The sequence below is a fragment of the Cyrtonyx montezumae genome, unplaced genomic scaffold (genome assembly GCF_038088225.1).
Source record: "Cyrtonyx montezumae isolate F1298 unplaced genomic scaffold, pur_monq_1.0 scaffold_0, whole genome shotgun sequence".
Taxonomy (NCBI): Eukaryota; Metazoa; Chordata; class Aves; order Galliformes; family Odontophoridae; genus Cyrtonyx; species Cyrtonyx montezumae.
Genome location: NW_027071824.1, coordinates 4,478,315 through 4,501,836, shown reverse-complemented (window position 1 = coordinate 4,501,836; position 23,522 = coordinate 4,478,315). Strand labels below are relative to the sequence as shown.

The 23,522-nt window shown below is 41.6% G+C and overlaps 1 protein-coding gene across 4 annotated transcripts in view; it reads right to left on the bottom strand.

Moving 5' to 3' along the window:
* LOC136052167 (calpain-8-like) overlaps positions 1 to 20,010 on the bottom strand; it is a 56,438-nt gene extending 36,428 nt beyond the window's left edge. For 3 of the 4 annotated variants that reach the window (XM_065742278.1, XM_065742109.1, XM_065742367.1), the window contains exons 1-13: positions 19,774 to 20,010; positions 18,368 to 18,437; positions 11,184 to 11,302; positions 10,229 to 10,362; positions 9,459 to 9,627; positions 8,604 to 8,687; positions 7,895 to 7,980; positions 6,538 to 6,612; positions 5,384 to 5,544; positions 4,496 to 4,671; positions 2,596 to 2,607; positions 659 to 870; positions 55 to 91 (exon numbers count right to left, since the gene is read on the bottom strand). In XM_065742278.1, coding sequence (XP_065598350.1) covers positions 55 to 91; positions 659 to 870; positions 2,596 to 2,607; positions 4,496 to 4,671; positions 5,384 to 5,544; positions 6,538 to 6,612; positions 7,895 to 7,980; positions 8,604 to 8,687; positions 9,459 to 9,627; positions 10,229 to 10,362; positions 11,184 to 11,302; positions 18,368 to 18,437; positions 19,774 to 20,010 — 1,572 coding nt within the window. The remainder of the gene's footprint in view (positions 1 to 54; positions 92 to 658; positions 871 to 2,595; positions 2,608 to 4,495; positions 4,672 to 5,383; positions 5,545 to 6,537; positions 6,613 to 7,894; positions 7,981 to 8,603; positions 8,688 to 9,458; positions 9,628 to 10,228; positions 10,363 to 11,183; positions 11,303 to 18,367; positions 18,438 to 19,773) is intronic. The other variant, XM_065742198.1, reaches the window with a different exon arrangement.
* Between the last annotated feature and the right edge of the window lie 3,512 nt (positions 20,011 to 23,522).

The window sequence follows — 23,522 nt, the reverse complement described above, 5'->3', positions numbered from 1 at the left end:
TACATGGAAGAAAAGTCTACTGCAAAAAGCAGTCTGTCCAGTTAAGGTGTTTACCTCATATGGTTTTGCAGCCACCATATCACCATTCATCCTAAGAAAAACAAACAAGTAATTAAAATAACCAGAAATTATGACTCTACTTCTTGAACTTGAAATCACTAGCAAAAAAAGGCTTTATTTAATATGAAGTGTTACTAAATGCACAGAACAAGTCTTTAGGTTCCCTGTTTCCAATGTTTCCCATCCCTCCTCTGTCTGTCCAACTTTGCCATTATTTTCCTTGGGAAATCCAGCCTCCTTGTTCTTGTCTTGTATCCAGACACCTGTTTTTTCATTCAGTGGCTACTGTTGATACAATAGTTTTTAAAACCATCATTCTACTTTCAGAACCTTCCTCTGCACTCTTCAATTGTGGGAACTTCTGCTGTATCTCATGGATCTGAGGGATCTAGTTACCACTTCAGTGCTCGCCAGAGGTCACTTGAAGAGCCTTGTCTTCGTAACATGGACACATGTGTCACATATGGTAGACAGTGGAAGAAAACAGGTCCCAGAAATTAGCCTATTTTGCTCATAAATTGCTGGTAGATAGAGCACAGACATTTACCTTTATGGGTCGTGTCAGCAGAAGAGAAAGCTTTACACAGACAATACTCACCGAGTTTTAACCTTTTTCTCAGAAAATACTCGAAGGCAGAACTCTCCATTTTTGTAAGGCTCAAATGTGGATGGCACAATGAGATACTCTCCCTTGGGCAATTTAATGCGGCTGGAGACTTCACGCAGGTTGATGTAAGTCTCAGATCGGGCTACTGGCTGGTTCCTTGTGAAGAAAGCACGGTTCAGATGAATGTCTTTGTTATTTTCAAGCTGTGGGAAACATGTTTTTATTAGAAACCTTTTGACAATTTACTGGCAAGCTAGCAATCCTATTTAAATTTCAATGCTTAAAATCCATCTCAGGTTTTTCTTAGTGCAAAATAATAAATCTCTGAGTGATGGCATAAGAGATAACCACCAGGGTTCCATCATGTGAAACAGGCAGGTAATTAGAAGAGAAAAGTACCCTTCTCTATAAATATTATCTCTTTACATGCCTCTTCACAGTATATGGTATAGAATAACTAAAAAGAGCATAATGTGCACTCAAATCTGGTCAAATTATTATCTACTCTACTGAAGTTGTCCATGTAATTAATATTTTTTGCTTCCATAGGCTGCTCATGAACAAATTTAAATTTCAGAATGCTTTTTCAGCAATTGATGGTATGGGATAGACCTCCTGGTTGCATAGGAGTTGCAGTTTCCTATTTCTTTAGACACACATAAAAGAACAGTAAACAGAACTAAGTAATAGTAGTCAGAACGATAAGATTTATGGAGCCAGATAAAATGATTTAACCAATTTCTGTTAGTAATACTAAAGGTGCTCCTTTGTAATGTGGCAAAAATTGTACTAAATTTTTCTATAATATAAATATATTATTAAATGTGACATGTGGTATAGCTCATAAAACAAAATAACTGATTTAACAAGAAACAATAGTGTATGAATAACATTTCTGCTTTGAATCTCCTCTTCATGACTTTTGCTTCACTGGGGCATCTTACAAAAAGTGTGATTCAGTGATCTACAGTAACTGCTAAATAGTTGACACAGGGTGTGGAACATCAGATACAGATAAGATTTCTGTCTAAGTTCAGAACATACAAAGATATTATCAAAAGCTTTAAAAATAATTCAGTTGGGGTTTTTTTTGTTGTTTTTTTTTTTTTTTTTGGGTCACAAACTGTAGAATAGTATGCTTTTTCTCCCCTGCTTTGTTCAAAAGATAAGATTGGATTTGTTATTTATTCAACAACCCTGTCCTTTCTCTCCATCTATCTTAAGCTAGGATTAGACTGCAAAGATTAAGAAGTCAGATCCCATATCTTCTTCAACATATAAAGCTCACTTTCCCTTTGCATCTTCAAGGCTGTTAAAAGAACACAGTTAATTGCTACATGACCACACATTCATTAACTGAGAGAGAAGAAAAGGGCTGAAAAGCCTAGGAAAAATTGGCAGTATAGAGTGCTGGACCTCAGTAATGAGTATAGGCTATTTCTACTGCCAGACACCCCTGGGGTCTCTTTCTTTAAGAATGAAATTCTCTTTAACTTGCTATTGACATCTAGGAGGATTTGGGGAGGTTGAGCTGTTGTTTTTTTTTTTTCATTACCAGAAGCCCCAGCTCAGAACTATAAAAGGAATGGATCCACAGAGTCTAGCATTTCTTCTAAAAAATATTAGCTACATTTTCTAAGTTTTACTGTGCAGAGACTCTGCCTTCACCTCTACTGAACAAATTTTGACCTCTGTTATACAAAATAAGTGGGAGACAAATGTGAAGAGGTATAAATGAAATCAGGATTAGAAATGTTTCTAACAAAGCTTTATGCCCCAGTCCCTTGGAAATGGTCATTTAGAACATGAAATTGTTGTCCAGTGATAAAGAGGAGCTGTTGATATCAAGGAATAAATCCTCCTGGCAGCTGGACTGACACAAGAAGGGCCCGTCTGGAGTGTAGAAGTCTTCAGCAACGATTACATACCTCCTGTGGAATCTGAAACCAGAAGAAAGTGCTGATGTCAAAAGGTTGCTACATACACATTTCTACCATTAGATAAAGAGTCAGATAAAGTCCCCTTCAGACATTAAGTTTTCATCCTCATTTACTACCATGTGTTGTAAGTATCAGTTACCATGAAGTTCCAGCTTGCACTAGAACAGTACCAAAAGAAAAATGACCTTCTTCCAGAGGAATCTACACGATCACTTTTCTCCAGATATGGTGTTGTGAACGATACTATCAGTTGGAAGTATTTCAGTAAACCTTGAAAAGTTCAGACAGAAAAATCATCAGGTTGGCCCTACTTTGCTAAATGAAAATGAGTAGACCTAAAATCTACCAGCCTGCTGCTACTGGAATGCTGATGAAAATACAAGGCTGCTGTCATCAGCAAGAAGCCTGAGGATGACTAGACTGTTGTAAGGCACATAAAACAAGTAGCAAACTTCAATGTTTGGCCATCCAATATTAACTAAATATTTGCAAATTTGTACCTCTGAACATAAGGTAGCTTTTTCAAGATCAAATAGTAACCTCAGGAGTACAGATTCCAGTGAAAGCCAAAGAGACTCTGCTCACAAGGCACAGAAAAGCTGTTAAAAATATCACCCCTACAATGCTTCTGAACTGCCTGAGATGGCCCTTTGGGTCTTGTTTATTTTATCCAACTTACTAGAAGGTCAGAAGCTCAGTGATGAGCTACACAACTTTAAAAAGCTTTGCAAGGCAGGTAGGGCTGGGCATACACATTTTTACCTTGTATAATACAGAGATCTGATATGTCCTTGGCCACAGCATCAACTGCAGTGATATAAATCTACAGCAGTTCATGACCTGGGAACTTGGATCTTAGCTGTGTGTCTACATGAGATGATTTAGCAGCCTTTTCTTTCAGAAGAAAAGCCTCATCTTGTTAAGAGTCACCAAGCCTACTCTACTCAGAAAAAGGATCTCAGAGGAGGCAGATGGGATGAAATAGATATAAAGCAAAAATGCTCTGCTATCTTCTTCAGGATTGTTCTCAGAGATACAAGCAGACAAACATCCTTCATGTGCAAATTCTAGAATGTCAGTAGGCTGGGGTTTTTGACAATCACACAAACAGCAACTCAAGATAAGTACAAGGTGAGAACCAATAGCAAAATCCGTCCTGGTTTTGAACCATTCTTCACAAAGATATATTAACAAAAGTCAGTGATTCCCATCTGCTCACACCTATGATGGCTAATTATCTTCATCCAGAGAAATCTATAGGACACTGAATTGCTTTTCTCCAGATATGACGTTGGGAAATATAATACTGGTTGAAAATTCTTGTATTTGCTTCTCTGCCCTCACACCACAAAAGTTAGAGACAGCACTACAGACTTTTTTCCCTGTGTTATATTAATGAACAGAGAAGCAATACTGGGAAAATTAAAAAGATTAAAAAAAAAAAAGACCAAAAAAACCCCAAAGCCAAAGCAGAATAATAACATTATAGACAAAGAATCAAAACACTTTTCAAATAAAAGGGGAAAAATAAAGAAAATGACTTCTGAGCACTGATGATAAGCAGTAATCAAAACCACTTATCTGGAATTGCCAGCCACCCTGATCCTGTCCCCATTTAGATTTTGAAAGAGAAGGCTCCCATTGAACCTGTTGCTAAATTAACTGCCTCAGTTTTACACCTTTTTCCTGTTAAAATAGGACAAAAACCAAGCAAATTTTTTTCTGAATCTTCCCACATAATGTTGGTCAGGAAGAAATGAAAGGTTTTCAGTCATCTTGCAAAATCTAGTTCTTATTGAAATGCAGTGTTGAATGTCAAGATATAACACATGACTAATTTTTGCCAGAGTAACAGTGAATAAAACCTTCAATGAGGAACAAACCATACCTGATAGAGTGAATAACCGATACTAAGCAGACCTTCTCCCATTCTCTTCTGTCTCCTGCGGTTCTTCTGCATCAAGCCCACCAATATAGTACAGCATGGCTCATTCAAACTCCCTTCATGATCATCATCTGGTTCATCCAGATGGATTTTAAACTGAGGATTGATCCAGTATGTTGCTAAAAGTCCACAAGGCAAAACAAAAGGAGGAGATTTTGTTGTCATTGAAGCCAGAATGGTTGTCACTACAATTACAGAGAAAATCTCTTTGGATGGACATTTGCCTGGAGTTTATCCAAACCTTTCCAGTGTGTTGCATGGTTTTATGCATTTCACAGCTATGCGGTATATCAACTGGAGCCATAGCAAATCAATGATATTTCCTAGGCTGTAAGGATAAAGAAGGAGGAGTTGATACCATCAATTCCAGCCAGTCATTTATCTCCAGCAAATGTCCTTGGCTAAGGCTAGTTTTGTTTCAAGAGGACCAAATATCAGGCAGCCTCTCCAGAGCTCTAACCTGAAAATGAATGTGAGACAACACTCATATCGATCTATGACACTTTCTTGGCTTACCCAGCCCTTTGGAGGATTATTCCAGTCAGTAGCAAAAGCTGTGTAAGTAGGGGAAGCACACAAAGAGAAAAAAAAAAAAAAAAAAAGAATATAGCCACGAATTAAATGCTCAGTGGGCCGATTATCCCTGACAGGGAAATAAGTGTAAATTAGGTCTTGGTTTAGACTGCCAAACATTGGCTTGCTATCTAAACCACATAGAGAAAGCTGTACCTCCCAACCCTTCCCAACCATGGCCAACCCCAGTACACAAGCAAGTTAATTTTGTGGTTTTATTGTTAATTTCACCAAATGGCCATTCAGCTGGGTCCCCACCTGGGTAGTTCTGGCAGCCTCCAGCTGTTGAACCCCGTATCCACTGTCCATTGAACATGGTCAGGTCCCATTTCTTGACCTCGTTGCTCGTCAGTGTGTCAGGAGTCAAGTTGCAGATCTCCAGGCGAGTGAACTGCCTTTGAAAATCAGAAAATGCCATCCTGGAGCACAGAAAGACCGTGGTTAGTTCATCAGCTAACAGTCAAACGACTGCAATGTGGATGCCTCTCCCAGAGGGGAAGCAAATATTGATAGTACAGAATTGCCCAAAGCTCCATTTAATTGAACTCTTGAGTCTTAGGTCTGGCTTTGGGGAAGCAAAATTTCCCACTCCCTGGATGAGCTGTATCTCATATGAAGACAACTGTCCTCAAAAGCTGTGATATATTACAGGCTCAGTGGTATCATTTTCTGTCATCCTCAGTCATGGACAATCCCTCTTGGACTGTGCTTAGTAAAACTCAATAAAACTGGTGTACCAAATCAAGCAGCAAAGTGCTATTTAGTGGGAGTAAGAACTGATCCTTAGGAAAGAGTCACTCTGCAGAAAAATCATCTCAGTTTGGTATATTGATTTAAAACTTTTGTTGATGTTTTTTACCATTTCTAGTAGGTGTGTGTGAGTAACAGACCTCAATCTCTTCATGCTGCAAGCAGAGGTCTGTTCCCAACCCTCACTGCTTTATGCCCCACACAGCTGACTGTCCTCAAAGATGGCAGGTGTTTATCTTTCTGCTCTAGGAGAGATTGATATGAGTTCAACACCGATCTACCCGATCACCTAGCTGGCACTGTCTTTCCATCAGGTCTGGGTAAACAGATTCTTTCCCTGCTAACAATCTAAACTATTTCATTAGTGTGTAGCATTCAGGCAAAAAAAAACAAGCCTCAAAATATGAAGCATATGAACTTCATTCTTGCCACTTCATTAATTTTATTACCATCTGGTCTCTATATTTTGAGTAAGCACTGAGCTATCCAAGCTCTAATAAAAGGTAATATTTAAATGGGAAGGGAAATAAACAAGAGGCTAACAACTCACACATGAGTTAACTTGGTGCTAGCAGTTTCTCTCCATCCAACTGAAAGGACTGCTTAAAAACCACATTTGCACATACAATATCCAAAAGATTACACTAATGAATGATGCTCACCAAAATTCTCCATCATCTACTTGCTTATCCAAAGCCTGTTTTTGTTTGGGATCAATATAATTCCATTCAGGAGCACTGCAGACAAAGCACAAAAGCAACTCACTCAGTTATATTTCATTCCACAATGAGGTCAGAGCGTGACCTCATTGTATCTATGTATTTCTGCAACAACTAGACCTTCTGCCCCTTCCAGTAGAGCTGTACACTAATGGACATAATACACAGCACTGGAATCAGGCTGCAACCAAAACTACAACAAATAAATCTTGAACTGAGGTGGCAGAAATTGCAAATATGCTGGATTGAGTAGCATGCAGCCCAAAAATAGGGGAAGAACTTCACAATTGTAAGAACTACAGGGATGCCTGATATTCTCCCTAGGGAAATGACATAAGCTCTGCTGCTGGGGTCACCAAAAACAAGAAAGCAAAAAGGTGGAATTAGAAAAATCCTGCAAAAAACAGCATCACTTCATTCCCATGCCAATGTTGCTGTGCAGCAAGCCAGATTCTGACTTCATCTGCTCCCATGTGGCTGTGCAGTACCTCTCTCAGTAGTGTTGTTCCATGGTAAAATAGGTGCAGCAAGATCAGGATATGGTGTGTGGGGGCCAGAGACACGTTATCTTAGGGCTGAGCAAAGCAGCTCTGATAAAGATAAGAATAATTCTAATGTTTTCTGTATCAGCACCAGTACTGTGGTCAAGACAGGAACCTGAGATCTCAAAAAAGTACTTGCAAAAGACAAGTCACATCAAGGCCCAAATGAAAGCAAAATACATACCATTATGAAAATAATTAATTTGCTGTCTCTGCCATTTCTATGAAATTCCAAGCCCTGACAGCTTCTTCATAGCTATTCAAGCTTCTGATCCTTAGGTGAGTCATCATCCCCATTTTTTTCAGAATTCTCCAGTTTAAATCAAATATTGATCAGATTTAAAGCTCCAAAATCTCAAGGCTGACATAGGGGCACAGCAGTGTAGCCCTACTGTGTTTCCTAGTGATTGAATTGGTTTGCCTGTCCTGCTAAGGTCTTGGTAACACCAATGGGATATTCTGAGAAAAGTCATCTTGAGAAATGGCATGGGTAAGGCTTGCATTGGGCTACCCACAATTAAAATATGCCCTGTTCTCTCTTATTAGAAAGCTCTGCCTGGGGCAGGGAAGAATGTCCACTGGGCAGAACAGATCAACATCTAACCTTGCTAATAAATTAAGAGTGTTTTATTCCAATGGATTTACTATTTTTACTAAATGTGCTTTGTGATTTGATTAAAATGCATAATCTCAGTTTGATTGTCAAAGGATACCAAAATACATAGAAGAAGGAAAGGCAGGAGCATATAAACACCTACTTATCACTCCACGCTCCAGTCCATTCCACTTCACCCCAGGGATTTCTAAGCCTTACGAGTTTCTCCAGCCGTCCTCGGTAATAGACCTAAAAGATCGACGACAACAAACAGAACTTCAGCACTCCCATTACTCCAGTCATCATGGAGCAATTGCTTTTCAGCAAGGATAAAACTTGATTTGCACTTGAGCGATGCAGTCCATTACAATTTGCAATAGTTAAAAGGCACCTAGATGTCTTTCACTTTTATTTTTACATTATCCTGTGCCACCAAGTGAGCCATTAGCTGCAACACTCACCATTTCATATAATGAAAGCAACCTGCAAGGAAAAATATCAGCTATAGAACAGCAGAATATCTTCATCCTCAAAAGACACTGTACAACACAGCAAGGTTGGAAAGAGATTATTTAGCACAGACATCTCTGTAATGATTCCCGTTTCAGAAGTGTGAATATCTAGGGCAGGCTGGGGAGGTGAGACTGATGGAGCTGTTCACTAAAGAGGCTTTGAGTCCTTTCCTATTTGGGCTGATTGGTAAAGCACATGCTCCCATCCCATGCGGCACAAGTATGTGCAACATTTTTATTTGATCAGTCACAGGAAGACATCAGAAATCAGAAGGCACTGCAGTGCTGCAAGTTGTTCTGTATAATGGCAGCTATAAACACATCAGCCAGGCTGGATGAGCTGCATAGAGACTGGCTTACCTCTTCTGCCCCAGTGACAGAATAAGCATGTCCTTTCACCAGCTTCAGACTCGTGATTGCTTCTGTTTCAGCTGCACGGGTTATCTGAGGCATGAAAAATATACAGGCACAGCTTTCATGAGCAGATTAATATGGGAGAAGATATCCCTAGTGATAATGCACAATGAATATCAATATTCCCAATGCAAAGTATAGTAAATAGAGGTGAGAATCATCACAAAAGTTCACCTCCAGAGTTTCCTGCCCTCAAATACACAGTCCTAGCACAGCAGAGACTCAAGGATATACCATGAAATCTAAATCTAGAATTAATTTGCAGCTCGGGTGACACACCCAGTCAACTGCAGAGGGGTGTCCACATCCACTCAGCTCCAACCTGCCTCGGTTGAACTAGGATTTGAAATGAAATTTTAACACAGGATGTGAAATGTATGGAGTTCCCAAAACATATGCAGACTCATCAGTAACTTAAGAGATCTTGTATGATAGGTGTCAATGATTTTTTTGATTGAAAAACAAAGGCAAAATCAGAGTATGGTCTACAACAAAGTACCCTGAATGGTTTATCTCAAACAGTTCAGTTCAGGGTGGGGAGCTGACATTACACATCATTTCAGTGAGGAAAGATACTGTGAGAATGAGAATGGGATTCAGGAGCTGTCCCCAGCTCATGGCTCTATGCATTCTAACAGGCTGTCTTGTCCAAAGTTTTTATCACTGAAATCACAGAAAGTCTCACACTGACTGTAGTTTACTTTTAATCCATACCTTCACACCTATGCCTACATGAATCCAAGTATGATAATGACAAAAGCCCAGAGAAGTGAGCAAAGTAAAGCAGTGGCAGCCTCTTACATCAATGGAACAGCCGAGCAGTGACCCTGCCCTCAGGGCCTGCTGGACAATTTGGTACAGGTTTGCTGGAGCCCTCCGCAGGTCATAGGATTCAGAGATGCCTCCAGTAAAATCCTCAAACCCCTCTATAGTGGATCCTCCAGCAAGAGCTTCATAAGAACCATTCAGCCTGTGGGAGAGATGACAGAGCCATGTGAGGGGTTGTCTCCACTTGCAAGCACAGAATCATACAATCACAGAATCCTTAGAGTTGGAAGGGACCCCTAAAGATCATCTTGTCCAACTCCCCCACAGTGAACAGGGACACCTGCAGCAAGATCATGTTGCTCAGAGACCTGTCTGACCTGACCTTGAATGTCACCAGAGACAGGGAACCTGCCACCTCTCTCTCAGCAACCTGTGCCAGTGCCTCACCAACCTCACTGTAAAAGACTTTTTCCCTACATCCAACGTAAATCTACCTTCTTTAAGTTCAAAACCATTTTCCCTTGTCTTACCACCACAAACTCTTTTAAAGAGTCCATCTCCTTCTTTCCCATAGCTCCCCTTTAAACACTGAAAGGAAAGCAAGTGCACTGCAGAAATAAGGGCTTATAATGCAATCGTAGTTGTGACCTGGGGCCCCTTGAAACAGAAGCTTGGCAATATCTTATCTGGACTTAGAGGAAGCTGTAAAAAAAATGGTGGAACAGATGATGCCTTTGAGTCTTATACATAACACCATCCACTACTGCACATCCAGGAGCCCTGCCTCCCATCTAGCCACGTACTTGGCGTAGGCTTTCTCCAGCAGTGCACTCCAGAACTCATTCCCTTCCTCCGAATGCACGAAGAGCAGCTCCCCATTCTTGGTGGGCAGCCGGTCGTCCACCACCACGTCCACCCACTCCCCATACTGCCAGAACTGATGAGAGGAAGAAAGGAAGAGATGATCAGAGCTGGTGTGCATATTGTGGCTTTACACTGCTATCTTCCTCTGCTGTGTCACTGAGGCAAATTCTTCCCAGTCCTGTGAAATGCTGAGTAGGCTTCTTAACACTGTGTCAAAGAGCTGCTGATAGGCAACATTAACAGCAGTTTCTTGTACGTAACATCTGTGTTCTGTTCTCCATGCGCAGCTTACATGATGGAGGGACCAGAAAGTCAGTGAATAACAGAAAACATTAAAGTCCACATCTCTGGTTTGCTAACCATAGAAGAAAAAAGTCATGCTGCAGTAAAAATGCTGCAAGGAGAGATCACCCAAAAGAAGAAGAACTTGGTAATGCCAGTCCCTTCTGAAAATATCAGGAAATGTATGAAACACTGTTAAATTTTGCTGGGGCACTTCCAGCATTTTTTCTAGAATTTGTTGCAGTCACAGAGGGGAAGGAAAGAGAATAATCTAAATGACATCTTCTCTGATGAGATGAGCAGGAAGATGTGTAGAAAAACACAGATCACCTGTTGTCCTGATCAACTAGCCTGTGAGAAAGAGCTCGTGTTAGCTTAGGAGCACAAGAAAACTGCCTCTAACTGCTGCATGTGGAAGAAACTTGTTGGTGAGAAACTGCTGTAAACTCTGTTCTGCTTTTCTCCCCTCCATCAATTTCATTTACACATTGTAGTCATTAATACTCAGCCTGTGCCAAAACAAGCAAACAAATAAACAGACAAATAAAAAAGAAATCATCTAAATACCACGGTTTTCCTCTTTTATTCTCAATACCTTGATCAGACAGTTACCTGGAAATGAAAGATTCCAGCATAGTCCTCCTGGAAACTCTGAGCCTTAGGAACAACACGGTACAGAACATCTGGATTCAAAGTCAGAGATGCAATGGCAGCCAGGAGCCAGCAGTCACCTGCAAACACACATGATCCAAGGTGGAAAAGTTGATTAACAAATAGCATCTTGTTGAGCTGATCCCTACGGCAGTATATCACACTCCCACAGATCAAAGTGCCAGCATTAAGTGCTGTGCGAGGTCCTGCAGGATTCATTGTTGGTTCGGCAATTCATTCTTGCTGCGTTGTGTTGTTTCTCTTTTGCTCATTTTCCACTCACCCAGACCACATAGGTATTTCAGAGCCTCTGAAGCTGATGGCAGCGGTGATTTTAGCGGTCCAGCTTGAGCTTTGCTGTTTTGATTTTTTAATGAAGCTCTGAAAGCAGGCTGTTTTAGTAGAGATTTTTAATACCTTCAGGAGACCAGGAGCAGAGCCAAGACAAAGAGGAAATCTGGGTTTGTGGGTTGCAAAGCCTGGCTGAGCAGCACAGAGTTAATTACCTGTGCTACCTCAACTAGCCCCAAGCCAATACACCTGGGAGAAGCAGAGGCTTTTATATATATATATATATATATATATATGTGTGTATGAATATACATTTTATCCCTTTCTTTGAAAGTCTGGACTTGAACCAGCTCTCAGGATTATTACTTCAGTTCTACTTGAAGACAGATGGAAACAGGAACTCTGGAAGCAGGAGCCCTTTCTTTGGCTCAGTGCTCCTCCTGGAAAGGAGGGGCATGGGTCCTTACTGGAGGCTGGGTATCTTACAGCTGTTTGCTGAGTAGCTTGCTTGTTGTGGTTGGATGGGTGAAAGCCTTACACTTGCTGCAGGGAAACTCAAAGATTCATGGATTTCTTAGTGTATGTGCTTATCACCAAGAGCAGGAAGCACTTTTATGGCTCAGTGTTAATTTTTGAGGTCTGCTTAAAGCCTCGGAAAACAAAACTGCTCTGAAGGTGCTAAAATTGTCCTGGTTCCCTGTGGGTTATCTGTGCCAAGATGCACTTTCTTTACACAGGTGCGTATACTGCAGAATGAACTGGCATAATAACTCTTACTTTATTGAAAGTAAACTAATAGAGAAACCATGACAGTTTAATCTGTATCATGATATAACATGTTAGAGCAATTAACTCTTTATATTGATTTGGGCTTTTTGTTTCAGTACCACAATTACTATAATTTTAAAGATGATAAACTAGGATTTGCCCAGTGCTGGATGGCTTCTGTTGCCTATGTACCCCACTCACAGTAACCAGGTGCCTTCTATGAGCTGAACCAGAAGCAGCTGCTCCCAATCAGACAAACAGAGACATGAGAAACATCTGTGAATAAGTGCTCCACCTGTAGCCACCTGAGCTGGTTAATCTGATAGAGGCGTAAAACCCTGATCCAACCAATGTGCATGGTGCAGGCATTCCCAATGGGAAATATAGCATCAGTATGTAAAGGTTCCTGAGCCTTTCTCAGCACTGTTCTGTGCCAGGGAATAACATTCAGGCTGGAAGAGGATAGAATGTGGCTGGATTACTTGCTTACTCCAGCCACCTGCGTTTCCTATCAGAAGAGGTTAAAAAACTTGTACTACTCCTCCTGTTCAAGTGAAGTTTGAAGAGGAATTGTGAGAAAGGATAAATGCTACTGTGGGGGGGGAAAAAAGAAAAAAGAGGAAGGATAAATCAGAATAAAAGAATCATGAAATGTTTAAAGTGGAATTTGTAAAATGTGGCTGCTGTGCGTATAGAAAAGACCAATAGCATCAGCCTCTAGAATGACTACGACCAAAAATCTTCGAAGTTCATATTCAGCCAAATTATCTTAGAAATTATTTTGCTTTCAGTAGGAGAGGACTCAACTCACTGGCTTGGAAGATTCCTCCTAGCCTTAGGTACCCACGTATGAAATAAATAAAACTGGGAGAGCACAGGGCTGCGGAGGAGTTGAAAAGCTTTAAGAACCCCCCTCTCCCAAGAAAACATAGATGTAGGGGAAAAACTGAGATTAAGAATATTCCAGCCTGCTTCGTACCCACTTGTCTGAGGCTTTTCTCAGTAACAGCTTTGTGCTTTATGCTGTTTTAATTTCTGCTTTTCCTTGTAGATGTAGAAATAGCACAGTAAATCTGAGAAGCCAGTTGTCAGAAGAGGAAGATGAAAAGACTAACAGAGTTAGGCCAGCAGACCTCATTTTTCCCACTCCCCAAGCTTCTTTTGCTGCACAGAAGGTAGAGGAGGATTCCTGTTGTCCCCCTCTGCCCCTGGTGAGACCACAGGAACTCTGTAGCAGGGAGTTAGTGCTTTCCCAAAATGTAAAGTCTGGAAGGGTTTCCTCTTCTTGGTTCCAATTTTTACAGCTGGTAGAAGGGAAATGTGGGCTTTGCAGAGGAGGGTGTATGTTTGATGCACAATTAGACAGAAGAGTCAGTGAAATGAGAAAGGTTTCTTTAAATATGTTATTTACTTCTCTGATTCAGAACTGAACTATTTCAGACTCTCATCCATGTGAGATGCCAAATGCAGCATGAAATCCTTTACAGCTTCCTTACAGTATGAATTAACTTCCTAGCATCTGAGAGGTTGCAAGACGTTGGCACTTCTGCCTGCCACAAATGCACCATGCAGTCTGACTTCCTGGAGAGCATTAGGGGCAAGCTGACTTGGGAAGGATCCTATTTGAAGAGCTGCTGGGGGAAACGTGGCTTTATTGCTTTACCTGCCAGGAGCAATGCAAAGTCCTAAGCCTTACTTGGAGGCCTAATACCTTTTGCTAAGACTGTACCAGAACAGCTATTAACTGTGCCTTCTGAAGGGAGTCAGCTGGGAATTAGCTGCTCTGCAGTAACTTGGTAAAACAGGAGAGCTTGCTCAGATACAGATGGTTTTGGACCATTTTATATACAAGCAATGTGTTACATTCAGGTTCCTGTGATGTTGACTTTAACACAAATTAAAGAAGGATATAAGAAGTTGTCCATTTCAAATTGCTACCAGAATCGAGCCTAAATTGCACAAGTTGCTTCCTCTCATACATTTCAACGGGATTCATGCTTATTAGTAAGGTTTTTCAGCCCTTCTCAATGATAAATTCCCAGGTTTTTTTTGTTGTCTGATGTTTTTGTTGTTTTAAGTACAAGTCTCCATTAAGTGTTCCTTTTTTTCAAAGTTCAACATTGCTTTGCTGACAGCAGCTTTAATGGCTTTGTTTGCAGCTATGCATACAGTGTAGTGTGGCAGTATGACATCCCCTGAAGGCAGCTGATATAAGACCATAAAACTCGTCCCAGTATGGCTACAGGTTATAAGTCACTTTCCAAACTGTGAGGAAAGCATTTCATTCCTTTCCTAAAAAGTGAACTTTGGGAGGAAGAAGAAATGAAGCCAACTGGCCAATGAAATGAATATGTAATTAGAATGCGTTTCCAATACAATTATAGTCAGAAAAATGTCAGTATCAAAAAGCATTTTCACTCACAGCATACATTTGACGTTGTACCCTTTTAGCCTCTAGAAATGAGCAAAAAAAAATTCCTCAGCCATTATCCATGTGAAGCTAAATCACCTATGGGCACATGCACTGCTTTCTGTTCAGTCACATATTTCATGAACAAAAGTTTCAGACCAGTGCCAATTACACTGGTTACTGCTCCTACTGCTGAATGTGCTAAAAAGAAACCAGCCTGATTCCTGGATCGAAAGCCATTCGTAATGCTGGTAAAGTCCAAATTTATTTAATTTGAAATGAGCAATTATGACCTTGAGTTTGTAGAGAAGAGGTTGAATTTGAAAACTATCTGTGCATGTTTATATGCATACATCTATATACACACAAACGTGCATATCCTGCTTTGAAACATCACTTGGATTGATAGGGCACTTGATCTAGAACCATTTCTTGCTCACACAAGCACTGTAGTGACTCTGTTCTCAGCACCACAAAGGTGCTTTGTGGCTTACAGACAACCAAGCTGCTGCAATGGATGCTGAGTCCTTACCAGCCTGGGAGGTGTGCAACTCCTCTATGTTGATGTTTACCTAAGTACACTGAAAGCACAGCAGCCATAAAATTAATGAGGAATTTGATTAGTTTCCATTGCCACAGAGCAGCACTTAGTTTCTGTTTAGCTACTATCAAAGCATCTGCACTTAGAGCATTTGCACTCTTCACTGAGCTACTGAGTAGTTAAGCCTACAGTCCAGGTGTCTGGTTCCAACACATAACAGACAGCACAGAAGCATTTCTGTGTTGACTGTACTCTGGTTTGTAGCTGATTCATCAATGCCAAGTTTCAGATTGGCCTCCAGTCTACCTGTAACCTCCTCAAGACCATGTGTGCTATAAGATATGGACAAAGCACCCACAGGGGATCCTCAGCTGCAGTGTCTTGGTGGCAGCCACGTTGGCTTCACAACATGGACCAGCTGGCAGCTGGTTCTAAGACTTCAGAACAAAAGGTGCACCACGGATAGAACTGGTGGAGATCTGGAAAACTATATTATATGAAGATGCATTTGAGTATGCTTTATGCCAAGTTAAATTTATGCCACTTCCTTCTCGAGACCTTCTGCAAACAGATCTGTGTTAACTTATTCACATAGCTGCAAGGAAACTTCATAAGTCACCTCTAATAATGAAGTCTGTGAGTGTGTTTCAAGTTACTACCAGGCTATCAAAAAGCTATGGTTCAAAGTACATTTAAAATATTTCAGGTCTTTCAAGTTCCCATCAAACTTCCCGAGCTGATATTCATCTAGCTTATGTTGTTGTCAAAGAAATAAGTTTAATGGAGTGAGACTGACTCTGGGTTTTCTTGTTCCTTTTGTTCATATAAATCCAGACCTGCAGTGTTATTTTTAAAAGAAAAGGAACATGTCACAGAAAATTATTAAAAATATGCTCTATTTCCCTAAAGGACTTGTTAACTGGTCACATACACAGCTTATGTAAATATGTAATCAGGGTCTGTTTCAATAGAAGGGTTTCACATGACAGCTTTAATAACAACTACTTTGATATTCAAGGTATTGGATCAAATACCAAAAAAAAAAAACCAAAAAAAAAAACAAATCCATAACGTGCCTCTGAAATGTAAAACAAACACCTGAGCACTAGGAGGTAAGTCCCATGCCTTTGTTCTGCAGTTTATATTTGTAAAGGGTCAGCATGCAGAAGTGACTGTAAACAGCCCTTCAGAAACAAAAGTAGATTATATGTGTCCCCTCATTGCTTTTTCTGCCTCTGTGAAAATATGATCTTTCAAAATGGTTTTACTCCTTTTTAGAGTCAAAAGAAATCTCAGAACAAAAGCAGACTCAGGTTACGTAGCTTTTTTCCAGGTTTGGGGCTATTTTTCAGGGCACACACTTGGGTTCCAGCAGCCAGCCCCCTCCCTGGAGGGGCAGGAGCTGCTTGGGCCCAAACCTGCAGCCACCACTATTTAGTGGGTTTAGCACTGCCCTGTGGAATGAAAGCCCATGTAGTACAAACAGCTGAGAGCCCACAGAATCATTCAAGAGGCGATGGAAATGAAAGGAGTCCAAGGGTATTTGCATTCTGTTTCTGGGCTTAACACAAATAATCAAGGAATCATTAAGGCTGGAAAAGACCTCTAAGATCATCAAGTCCAACTGCTGACAATCACCACCAAGCCCACCAAACCATGTCCCTAAATGCCACATCTACACATTTCTTGAGCACCTCCACGGTCAGTGATTCTCCCACCTCCTTGGGCAGCCTGAGAGCAGCCAGTGTTCTTCAGCTCTCTAGCTTGTAAGCTGTCAAGGTTTTACTTCAGGTGGATAGTTGTCATAAAGATTTTATATGCTATTATAGAAACTTTCCAAATTGGAAACAGCAAGAAATGTCGCTTTTATTACTTATCTGAACAATTCTCCTAAAATACAGTAGGCGATTCCCTGTACTCTGCTCTGGCATCCACCAAATAAATATTGTGGAGCACACATACTATTGGGCATCTTATTTCCAGTAGCTAGAATATAGGCCCATTCACCAGAGAATGTCTTAGTGATCACTTTAATAGTCCTATGTTTACAGAACCAGCATTGGTACTATTTATCAACAACCACTTGCAGAAATTGGTTGAATCTCATCTGCAAAGTAAATGGGATGGATTAGCAGTGAGGTCAGGAGTGCTGTGGTAAGCAGCACAGAAGGGAGACAAGCTGATTTCTCCTTGTCCCATCTATCAAATTCTCATTACAAGAGTTTCAGCCTTTTTGCCTCTGTATGCAGTCAGAAGAGGCTGCTGCTGCTATCTTCTGCAACTGAATCTTATCAGCTGGATGGGCAGGGAAGAGGCCAATTCATCAGCTACCAGAGAGGGGATAAGAGCTGTTTGCATAGCAGCTTTGCTTAATGATAGCAAGCACTAGGGGAAAAAAAAAAAAAAAAAAGGTAGAAATGATGGCTACTATAATGGGCCCAGGAGAGAATGACCGCTGTCTGAAACATCCCATCAGCATCAGGTCCCAGTTCACAGAGCCAGGCACCACTACCTTTTTCAGTGCTGCCTTTGCATATATATGCAGTCACTTCTGGTTGCAGCTCTACACTAAACGCCATACAAACAGAATGAATATTCCACGTGAAGACCTTGGAAAAAGTTGCCTGTTGGGGGTTTTTCCACTGGGAGGATTACAAGGTGCTGGCACAGACTGCCCAGAGCATAATAAAGAAGGGAAATTGACTCACCTCCTCTAACAGAAACAGCTCTATCCAGAAAGATCCTACTCCCTCAGCTGCTAAACTTTAAATGAAGATAAGGAGGGTGGATCCAGGCTCCACCCCTTCTGGTCACACAGGTGCACTGCTTGCACCTGAGGTCCCCGGGTTAGCCACATCTTCTCACCTAGTGCTTGACCATTGGCTCATGCTGTTCCCTGGCAACTCCACCGTATTTGGGGACCAGGTATTTTCTTTGTGTGAAATTGGGACTAGATCTTGCTCAGTCTCCCAAGTAAAAATCCTCTAGGATCAGGGTAAAGAATAAAGCTTTCTCAGTGTCCCTTGAATATCTGGAGAGACTTACTGGGATGAGGAATTTTTAAATTAAGCTTCTTGTTTTGAAAAAATAAAAATAAAAAAGAATAAAAACAAAATGCAAAAGTGTTGTACTTACCCAGCACTCCTTGGCAAACATCTGTCCGAGTAGCTCCTCTGACTATGAACTGAGGATTATCACACAACTCCTGAAAAGACATGTTCTAAAAGTGAGCATCACTCTTCCTGGTCCCAAAAGTTTCCTTGTTTTGTTAATGGTTCCAATGGGAAGGCTCAAAAAATATGAAACATATATAGATGAGTTAAGGAGAAGCCTTCCCTTTCTCCTAAGCATTCTCCAAGGGGCTGCAATGGATTGTTTTTTTTCCCTCCTTTCCTCCCTCCAAACTGGCCATCTGTCACAGCACCTGCTGGCTGTCAGCTGTATATGACATATTACATGACATATTACACATTTAGACACCTTTTCCTTCTGAGCCACTGCCAAGCACCACGTACACCTTTCTTACACATGCATTTTCAATCTCTTCCTCTTCTTGGAACACGTCATAAGTTGATGGTGGGCTCTGTTTTCCCAAGACAGGCAAAACCAAGGGAGCTTCCACAGAAGTGCTGCAGAAGTGCCCACTGAGGTGCTGCTTGACTACTGGGCTTGCAAGTAACTTGGACTTACTGAATCAGCAAAATTATTTCTTTTTCAGGTAGGTAAGGAGAAGAGAAAGAAAAAGGCCTTGAATTTTTCCTTCTTGTTGCCTTATCCACCTCAGAGAAAGGTAAGTTATTTGTGGGTTTTGGTTTTTTTTCCTTCTTTTCCTCCTATTTTTCCTTCTTCTCCCGTTTTAGAATCATTAAGGTTGAAAAAGACCTCTTTTAAGTCCAGCCATCGATCCGTCACCACCTTGATGTTCCAGAGGGAGGTAAAATGATGGAGGAGGAGCAAAACACATACATAAATCAACAACTGGAAAATGAAAGCATAGGAAAATCTCTGAAGCTGTGATTGATTTGTATGTTTTGTTTTTAAGACTTTGGGTGCCTTTTCTTTTTTCTTTTTTTTTCTTTCTGATGAAAATGATTTTCAAAATAATTTTCAGTGAAAGGCCATTTGCAGGATGTGTATATTTGGGAGATGACTGTTCCAGCTAGCTGCTTAGTTCCCTGGGGTACTGAGTGAAAGGACCATGGATGAGTACCTTCACAGCCAATGGTCAGTGCCATGGGGTGCCCTGTGCTGCCTGGATGCACATGGAGAGTGTGTGTCCTTCTTGGACTGCACCCTGAACGTGAAGCTCTGAGGAGCTGGGATGGAAAGGGAGGAAACCAATTCCCAATAGGCAGTTATAGGATTCTCTGCTTTAAGAAGAGCTTAGGTAAGGCAAGATAGAATCAAAAGTGAACCAAACGTGAAGGAATAGCAGGCATTCAGCATCACTCATGCTGTATCATGCATCACAGCATGGATGTACTCAGGCAAATGCTAATAATCCAGACCCAGCCAAGCACCCCATGACAAAGTGCTCTTACCGTGGGCCGCTTCCAGACTATTCCCTGGGTTTTGAAGGAATAGGGTCCCAGGTCCTGGTATCCCAGTGCAGATGGGCAGGCAGGGAATTCCTCATCCTTGAACAGAGCCCCAGCCTGCAGGCACCTCTGCTTCAGTGCCTCATAGTCCTGGCCCAGGTAGCTGAGGGCCTTCCTGCAAGAACCCAGCCCCTCTGCAGCTGCTCGCTCTTGGCACAGCCTGGCTGCCAGTCCAGCCATACTGCCTCCGTCTGTGGGGCTGGAGGAGGTGTATGGAGCAGGCAACCAGGGTGGGGCCTGAGGGGAGGAGGCTCAGCAAGTGCAAATATGTACCTGAGACAGTGGGCAGCCAGCCTGTGAGTGTAGACACTGGCTTCTGCCACTGTCGTCTTATTTGCTCAAAAGCTAATGAACTCCTTGCTCATTTCTAAAGCACATTTTTAATGAGGGGTGAGGGAAAGCAGTGGCTTTGCAGGCACACCTGTTTGCACACAGAAACCCATTCAGTGCTGGGAGTCAGGCTCAGGGGCCAGCTCCAAAAGACCAGGTGAGGATGCTTCAGACATTTCCTTCCTTCCAAAATGCAGTTTTACACTGCTGGAGGGCAGAGAAACCAAAAAATCCAGGGCTGATATCGCCTATGTGGCTATGGAGTGTTAAAGCCAGGAAAAAATTGAGCAGCAGCAACACTAGGAACTGGATTATGGACCTCATTGCAAAAAATAAAAAAATAGTCTTCAGTACTCTGAAAACGGTGCATGTGTATGAATTAATTAATCAGCAACAAAACGTGAGAAACTGATAGAACTAGAGATGGTTGTTTGGCTAAACAACCTGCAGAGGGCAAGGATCCCATCCAGTGCATGTTCTTGGCCAAAAGAGCACAGCTGTATGGCACTGTGCATCACCAAATGGAAGCACACTAGTGCCTTTCCCAGCAATAAAAATAGGGGTCTTATCCACCATACTTCCAGACTTTTGGTGCTTCCTGGATATAAAATGTTTACAAAAAAGGAATAAAGCCTCAGGTGCAGAAGGCTTTTTGACATTAAAAAGTACCAGTCTCTTGTTCTTATTGTTCATCTTGTACTGACACACGTGTGCACACTTCCCTGGTATAGTGGCTGCGGAAGTTTGTAGGCTGGAGAAGAGAAGCAGAAGCAACTTTCTGCAGAGCAGAGCTCAGCTGCTTTCCAACTCAAGAGTCAGGTTTCCCAAGGAAGGGCCACTGTATGCCTACCCAGAGCCAGGCAAACAGTTGCTTTGTTTGCAAGAGGGCATGGTTGATGACTACCCCTTGGTACATTTAGATAGAAGGTGTGGGGAAGGGAAGAGAGAATTTTTAAGGAAAGAAACTAGTTGAGATAAAGAATCCAAACAGGCTATAGCTGGGTTACTTGTCTGCAAATATTTGAAGAGCAAGAATGTAAGAGAGGAAATGAAATTACTCGGTCAGTCCCAGGTGGGCACTGGTAGGGAAGGTTTGGCTGTGGGAATTATTATACTGTCTATATAAAAATGAAATTAGATACTGTTGAAACTGAGTAAAGAAGAGTGGTCAGAATTTCATCTGTTATATTTCCATACTTCTGTGTGTGTTTGTGTATTGAATCAGAATGAGGAGTTGAATAATAAAAAGGCTGAAGGGAGGGGTTTTTGCTTTCCAGAATGTTTTTTTTTCCTGAATAATAGACCCAATCAGATATACCCTCTTTCTCTGATAATGGGGCAGAAAATTTATTTTATTCTCCTTCTGCATCATACTTATGCTGATGTTTCCCCCGTTCCTTTGGACCAGAACTTCTCTTTTGCAGTGATTGCCACAAGCTCTGGCAATGTTGTTTCTGAAAAGCAAGGTGCTTTGGCATGCAGGAGTTTCCATTTTGACCCAGAATTCTTTGTTTCCCACGGATGGTTTCGGGTGTATTTTTGATATGTTGTGTGCTCCATAACTCCAGTTGCCACTGGACATGAGTGGGCACAGAAGGGGTGAAGCACTGCACATTCCTGCCATGCTGAAGTATGAACTGGAGGAAATATGACAACAGTTTATCTCCATAAATTGCAGTAAAACATGCTATGAGATTTTTCCCTGTCCTTTATCTTACATTTGGGAAGAAGCTGAGGACATTCATTTTCTCTGATGGAGGCCTAGACCCACCCAGTGTGTTTGCTACAAACTGATGCTCCCAGTTATCTGTAGGAGAGCGCTTTAAATCCATTTCCAAGCTTGATTAGCCCCAGCGTGACCTGTTTTGTGTAGAAAGTGGTGCGCAAGCACCACCTAGAGGATATAAAGAAGAGGAAAAGATAACAGCTGTACAGTTGAGTACCCTGAGACTTATGTTATGGGGGGAAAAGGGGTTAGGTTTTCTATAGTCATCAAAGTTGCTACTAGAGAAGTGTTATCCCCTAAGGGAAATACAAATCAGAAAAAAAATATGTATATATAAAACTGAATCTGATTTCTGATGCTTCTGGGACTTACATATTTTTGTCCATCTCTTCATGATTTCTTCTCATTATTCGGTAATTGCAAGAGGGTGAGATAAATGGGGAAGAACAGAATCAACAAGGAAAAAGCATCATCTCAGCTGCAAAGGAGAATCTGCTAATTACATGAAATCAAAACTGTTCCATGTCTGTGGAAATCCTCAGAAGAAAACTGCCAGTAATCTAATGGCTCTAGCCGTTTCTGCTGTGCTGCATTACAGAGAAATGAAATAGCCCTCCTGCACTGCAGCACTCTGCTAATGAGAATTAAAGCTGCTTATCTGTATTGTAGACTCTGAGCTGTGAAAAGGGATTAGTTTGACTTAAAGAGCTTGCATTCTCCTGTTCTGGATGTACAGGCTCCTAGGCACCCTTTTATTTTGAAAATTGAGTGACTATTACTAGGCAGACCAGTGTGAGCTATGATATGCCTTCAGTGTTTGTCCATAAGATTATTCTTTAGAAGTCATTGCCCCAAATACGAAATTCCACAATACAGCAGGGCTGGCCCAGGGGATGAGGAGTTGGGAAGAGCATTTCACAAGATGGCCAAAGCCTTGCCAACACCCCTGTCTTGGCTGGGCCTTGTCCTGGTGAAGAAACCTCCAGCCCCAGAGGGGAAAGCAACTCCCTTTGTGGTGAAATACCACCACTGCTGCCTGCCCCATAGGAAGCACCAGTGCCTCACCACTCTTATTTGTAAAAAAACTTCTTCCTTACATCCTATCTAAATCTCCCCTTTTAGTTTGAACCATTTCACCTTGTTCTGTCACCACAGACCCTGCTAAAGAGTCTGTCCCCTTCTGTCTTATAGCTCCCTTTTAGAAGAAAGATGGATGCTGTGAGGTGGATGGAGCAGCACTGAACTGCTCAGGGTTACTGAGTGAGGATGGGGACAAAGAGGAAGAAGAGCAAGCACATTCTACCTGGGACATCTCTTTGGTCCTCTTAGCCCTTGTCTTGCTTCAGAGACTACAAGAAACCTCTGTAAACTGTCTGCACAGACAGACCATGTCACCTTCTTGTACACATTTGATTTTCCTGATCACTGTCCAGGCAGAGACTATGAGCATGCTGTCAGCAACCCCTACAGCAGTCAATAGTAATCCCCTATGGGACGTGGGTAGGTGGTTAAGAAAAGCAGAGCTATTGTATGAAAAGTCTAACTTAAGTTTCTGTACCTACTGGAAGCTGAATAGAGGAGTTCATTAACCAGCCCTGGTTTCCAGGCTAGTGAAAACCACCGCTTTAAAGTGACA